Below are 6,769 nucleotides of genomic sequence, written 5' to 3' on the forward strand. Positions count from 1 at the left end.
CTCCTGGGTCTGGAGGATGGGATGCACCCACAGACAACGGGCAGAGCAGCGCTGTTTCCTGGGCAACAGCTAGAGTAATGTTTCTCTCTCCATGGTGCAAATAATCTCTTATCAAGGATCTAGACTATTTATAAGCATCCCTTTCCCACAAAAAAATATAGTTTTAGCAGGATGACATCTAATTTCTCTCACTTCAGAGAACATAGCCTATCAGATATGTCAAGATATGTGTTTTTTGGTTCACATCGGTAGTATATTATTGTGGCACACAGAATGACGGAAATGAAAGGACATGCTCCCCGTCTGCGGAAAAATGTCATTTTTGCAGCGAACCACGGTTTGCCGCTCTTTGGTGTGGTTTCAGCATTACAGTGTTACAATTTCATTTGACAGACCTTTTCTTAAAGATTGAGAGGGACTCTGTGGATCGAATGGAGTTTGGTAAATCATTCCACCACCAAAGAAATACAGAGAAGATTCTAGCTAGCCACTTAAGGCCCTGTTGTAGTGGTGTCACCAGGTGCCTTTCGTATTCACATGATCATTGTGAATATGTTAGCATGCTAATGTTAGCATTTAGCTCAAGTGCAGCCTCAGCCGCTATTCATTAAAATTTTCATTCCCTTTGGAATTGTTCATAGGGCAATGTTGGGTCCAGTCTAGACCTGCTCTATGTGAAAAGTGCCCTGAGATAACTTCTGCTATATATAAATACATTGAATTGAATTACCCTTGATGTAATATGTGTAAATATATTTTAGACAATTATTTTCTATCTTGTCTGGACTCACATTGTTTGATGTTGCGCAACACAGTTAGCTTCCTAGTAAGCGGGGGTGGGGGGGGGTTCAATAATTTTTTAACACCCACCCATGGTGGCTCTTTCCCACAGGACCTGAATGCAGCATCTCAGGCTGCATCTCTCAGTGACGTCACCAGAGAGCGAGGGAGTCGGTGAAAGAGGGAGGGAGCTATACTGTGTGTGTGTGTGTGTGTGTGTGTGTGTGTGTGTGTGTGTGTGTGTGTGTGTGTGTGTGTGTGTGTGTGTGTGTGTGTGTGTGCCGTGCTTCTCAAACAGCTCTACAACCGTCAGTGAGCTGACAGGATTTAATTTGGGCCACGGAACAGGCGTGTTGGGAGCTCGGCTGAACGCTTTCCTGACTAATTGTCTCCAGAAAGCACTTTTTCACTCTGTGCTGCAGACAGCGGCGCTTCATTTTCTGCCCGACCAGCGGCGGTCGATGGGAAGCTGCCAATACAGCTGGCGTCCAGTATGTGTGAGTATGACTCTGTTACAGTATGTGATTAATGCTGAACTTTGCTTTTAATGCTGTGACGTTCATTTTCATTGATCGACATGTCAGCGGTATTATGGCATCATATGGGCTTTAAAAAAACACAATTGCACACATTTTAGCATTATTAATTCACAATTCACAGTCTGACAGTTACTTTGAATTTAATATTGCTTCACTGTTTGCTTATCACAGGGTATTGCCAGGCTGCCATGTTTTCATACTTCCTTAATGCTGTTAAGGGGATTTTCATTAATTTTAACGTCACACAATTTTAACGTTGCTAGCAAGGTAGCCCCTGCCTGAAAGCAATTGCTCGTGGGCATAATAATGCGCTTGCACTTGCGCTCTTCTCACCCGCGCACGCGAACTTGGACGCGCTGTCACGCACGCGGAGCCTGTATCTGCGTGTGTGTGTGTGTGTGTGTGTGTGTTTTATCCTGAGACTTCAAAGCTTCACTCTACAGTAGGTGTAGACGCGCTGGTGTTGCAGTGTGGTCCATTTATCTCCTTTTGCCATCATCACACAGGCTGGAGGTCTGCAGCTAACGTATCTGATGCCAACAGTTTGTGGGGATGAAGTGAAGCAATGACTGCCAAGATATCATTCGGTCAATGTGACAGATTACAATTTGGCAGTGATTAACAACAAGTCAGCTAAAGTGTGACCTCCAGGGTAATGATCCACTGTAAGATAAATATTCATGTTACCCATAGAAAAGCACAGAGTGATTATCCGTTTTCTGATATTGATCAGGTGATATTCCACAAATACTGATGAATCATTATATGTGGTTTATGCAGAAATAATCTCCAGTAATGACACAGCATGTTTATTTGATTGTCATGTTGCTCAGATATGGGAAGGCAAAGTTTAGATTTGATTATGATTTATGAACTCTTGATTTTGAGCATGTCATTTCAGTGAGAAAAGAAACCAAAATACGTTGAACCAGTGGGGTTGGCAGAAATTGTATTTTGGGTGGGCCAACACTAAAAGTGGGTGGGCCATCTTTTCTCAGAAAAACTGACTTGTGAAGAGTTAGAAGAACAAATAGACACAAACTGAAAAATGAACAACCAGTTTACTTTGCAACATTCTGGATCACAGGCAATAACAGCAAAACACTGCCTATCCAACATGCTCAACCAACAGAGCATCAGTCTATAAAGACTGTACACAACAGTACAGACAAAAGGCGGTCTTTTATAGCCTATCCAGTCTAAGATACAGTATATTTGCACTAGCAAGAGCATCTGCTCATTGGCTCTACAGCGCATTGCAAACAATTTTATTGAACAAAATGGCACCTAAACATAAACCCAGAAAGCAGAGGTGTTATTTTAGACAGAAACCGCACAAGTAACATATCTCTTGTGCATTCATTATAGTCTATAGCCATTGTTGCTTCAGTACTGGTCTGCTCATGATAAACCAAATGGTTCATAAATGACACATAACTTGGGTGAACCCATAGCCCCAAGAACTTGATTTCAGTTGGAAGTGCAGAGGTGCTGACTATCAAACACCCCCTCCCCCAAAAATGTTTGAGTTTATTAAATACTTGCAGCGATCCCACAGCAGCAGAAAGTGCGTCTCCCCATTGAGATGCACTGCACACATTTACGCATTAGGCACATCAGCGTCACTTCATTGACTATTTAAATCTCCCAACACGCCGACAGAATCAGTCAAGATTTAATGTTAATTAATGTTCTGTGTACTACACATCCAAAAGGTTACACACAAAGTCCAGGTTCATACAGTGAAATTGTTTGGAGCAGAGTAGACGTCCCCCTGATAAATCCTGAGCTCCATTAGAGCTGTCTAAAAAATATTTCAGAAGCTAAAAGTTTAATTTTGATTCCTCTGGAGAGTTTCCTCTGTCCTGTCAAGTTGATAACTACAGTTTTTAGTAGTCAGGCTGCCGGAGACAATTCTAACCGGCATGTGTCAACTGGGTCTGTGAGCCGCGTGTCTCACGCTTCTTTTACCCACTTAACTATCTTTATGCGCAGGGTCTATTTTTGCTGGACCGCCTCGCACACGACAGAATGAAATAATTATTGCAACAACACAAATAGGCAGATAAGCTGCCAGCTACCTGGAGGCTGCAGTACCCCCAGCACCCCTACTTCCTGCAGCTATGAGTGAACCTGCATCAGGCTGACTGGGAGAAAGTGCTATACTGCCAGGGAGCGAATGGCCGGGCTGACCTTGCTGTGGGCTGACGAGTCTGGTGGACTCAGTTGGAGGTGGAGGATTTTCTTCTTCCTCAACATTTTTCAATTAACACATTAAAAACTTTGTGTAGCTACTGATGTAGTGTTAACATTAGATTGCAAGCGAGTCGGCCAAGTCACATCACAGTGATCACTTGAGATTACAGCCTGTCTGACAGCCTCTGACAGGCTGCTATGATTATGCTGGTTGTGCCCATGACTATACGGGTGGCACACACACACACACACACACACACACACACACAACTGACGGACGCAACAGTGCAGCGTATGGGTAGAGGTTCACCAGCACCAACATGCTCAGTAATGTTTAAAATGACACCTGAACACATGGATGGCAAACGCAGCAACATCAGCATAAAATCCAATTGTACACCCAACAAAAACTATAACCCAATAAACAATAATATTGAAATAGGCAATACAATCCGAAACTGTAAATAAGCTTGCTTTTGATGATTACAGTAGGAGACGACATGGCTTGGTGTTCAATACTGAAATTATTTCATTATAGTCCAATGTGTCAGTCAGTTCTCTTTCAAAATGAGCAGGGACAAAGAGTTCAGTCTGTATGTCATCACTGATGCCAGTTTTTATCCAACTGATGGTTGAAGAGTCTTTCAACAGTACAGCTTGTTGCTGCTGAATTAGCAGCCACGTACCTGACGTTACTACTTGGCACATGTTGAGGAGAAACTGGCACAGGAGTAGGTGTCTTGGTTGAGAGTGATGACTGAACTTGAGCTGAATTCTTTTCCTCCTGCTCCCCACATCTTTTAGTAAAAGCAGCTAGCTAGTGGACTGTAGGCTTCTGCTCCTCTGTGCAATGCGTGGGCTGTACACTGAGTGAATGAGGAAGAGCTGCTCGCTGCTTACAAACTGGCATTTGCGAAATGCACTGGCACTCAAAGATTCTGACCTATTATCATCATATGGTAAACAAGAGGCAAGAAACAAGAATTGTTTTATTTTTATTTGTTGCATAATCGCATTTGAAACAGTATTCATTGACTGCTATTCATTGGATGGTCCAGCAAAAAAGGAAGCCTTCTGATTGCCAAGTGGGTGGGCCAAGGCCCACCAGGGCTCACCCACATTTTCATATATTAGCTAGATTTCAGCACAGAGACTTTAACAGGAGCCTTTTTGGAACCTGAGAACCTTACCTGTGTTTTCCTACTGGAGTTAGTGTACTTACTTGGCCATAGTTCCTGGCACCCAAAAAGCACCTGCTTTAGGTGTGGTATTTTCTGATGGCACAGGAACTATTCTGCCAACCCTGTCTCATTTACTGTCTCATCAGATATTATGTTTATATGCTAGTAAATTGTTTTCTCAATTATGTTGCAGAAGTGAACGTAATTGCGGGCTGGATTATTTTCACAGGCAATGTTTTTTTCCCGAATGAATTAAGCACTGCATTTATATAATTCACTGAAGTCAGAGGGGGCTCAGGGTGGAACACATAGAAAACTGATCTCTGACACCAGAGACCAAGGTTCACATCCAGAGCCCTGTGTGTCTAGATTTAGGCAACAAAAGCAATACAGTTAAGGTTGGTGAAAGATCTTGGTGTCTTTTAATGTTAATAAACACATTGTGTCTCATGCTTCAAGTCACTGCTTTTTCTGTATTAAACCATAATCTTTCCTTAAATGATAGGTTTACATTTTTTCAAGTCTTGTCAGGTGCCTATATAAACAGTGAATGAGGTTTTCGTCACTGCAATCATCCCTCCTGTTATACTGGCTATTAAAAGATCCCCTTCAAATGTGCTTTCAATGTAAGTGATAGGGGCCAAAATCCCTAGACCTTGCTCTGACCAAAAAAATATATTTAAAAGTTAATCTGAAGCTTATATGAGGCCTCAGCAATCTGAGTTAGTCATATCAAGTGGATATCTGCTCCATTTAGTCTTTTTAGTATAAATTCCCCCTTTGTGTTTTCTTGGACAGTGTTTCCCTTGTTGAGCTAGGGTGGAAGTATAGTAACAAAAAGAATAACTTTGGCACTAAAAAGACTAACTGTGAATGATTCATTTTGACAGCTGAAGCTTCATATTAGCGTCAGATAAACTTTTAAATACATTTGTAATTTGAAGAGGGGCTATGGATTTTGGCACCATTTGAAGTTCAATGTTCATTTGGGCACCTGATTGTTGTTTATGGACAAATTTGAAAAATTGTGAACCTGTCCTTTAACCTTAACCAAGAACTGTTAGTGTGTAAACATAGTTTAATAGTACCATGGTTACTACCACCTGATTTTGTACTGCAAGATTGGATATTTGGTGGAAAAATATGAAATAAGTTGTCACTGAAGATTTTATTCATACTGTATAATTTTCCCATGATGTTGACAGAAAATGTAATACAGGTGGCATTACATTTCCTTTAAAATGTAATTGCTGTTGCAATTGAGTCATATATGAACACAATTTCTAGTAGGGTTGACTCTTTATGTCAGGAATACTCAGCTGCGGGGACTTTCAGTTTCTGATTTAGTTAATGAGTTTAGTTCTTGCACCTGCTTTGTTCCTGGAACCAGTCTTGTATTTCTTCATTCCAGGACTCAGACTCGAGTCCGACTTGAGTCCAAAAATCCCCCAAAATCTTATTTTATTCTTATAAAGACAGAAAATCAGAATCAGCAATAATCAGAATCAATAGGTCAGCCTTTTAAAAAATTGGAAATCGGAAACAGACTCAACCTTGATGACTCGGACTTTGACTCTTCTTGGTGACTCAGACTCAGACTCGAAAACTGGGGACTCGAGACTTTGCTCGGACTCGAGATTTAGTGACTCGACTGCAACGCTGCCTGGAACTATTTAGTCAGAGAGGAATATATGATGAGTTATGAGGCTGTTTTTGGAGGGAGGGCGTAAAAGGTCAATTAATATATGTGTAAATATTATCTATCTTACCATGCACTAGTACAGTGCTGGCTGTGACTTATTGGTGACTTGTTATTTCAGTTGGATATGCTAGCATTAGCAGATTGTAGGACGTTAATATTCTAACATGCAGCAGGATATGCTTAGCTGTCTCAGATAGACTTCTTTGCATTCAAAGTTTTTTTTTTTTTCAATTCAATTCAGTTTTATCTATATAGCGCCAAATCACAACAAAAGTCATCTCAGAGCATTTTTTACATAGAACAGGTCTAGACCATACTCTTTAGTTTACAGAGACCCAACAATTCCCCCATGAGCAAACACTTGGTGACGG

At 41.3% G+C, this 6,769-nt stretch overlaps 1 protein-coding gene across 7 annotated transcripts in view; it reads left to right on the forward strand.

The window, feature by feature from the left end:
* Positions 1-981: 981 nt before the first annotated feature.
* Positions 982-6,769, forward strand: part of LOC137198103 (gamma-aminobutyric acid type B receptor subunit 1-like) — a 175,121-nt gene continuing 169,333 nt past the window's right edge. For 2 of the 7 annotated variants that reach the window (XM_067611751.1, XM_067611752.1), the window contains exon 1: positions 982-1,277. In XM_067611751.1, coding sequence (XP_067467852.1) covers positions 1,274-1,277 — 4 coding nt within the window. In that variant the 5' untranslated portion in view covers positions 982-1,273. The remainder of the gene's footprint in view (positions 1,278-6,769) is intronic. The other 5 variants (XM_067611750.1, XM_067611753.1, XM_067611754.1 and 2 more) reach the window with 5 other exon arrangements.

This window comes from Thunnus thynnus, chromosome 15 (genome assembly GCF_963924715.1).
Source record: "Thunnus thynnus chromosome 15, fThuThy2.1, whole genome shotgun sequence".
Classification (NCBI taxonomy): domain Eukaryota; kingdom Metazoa; phylum Chordata; class Actinopteri; order Scombriformes; family Scombridae; genus Thunnus; species Thunnus thynnus.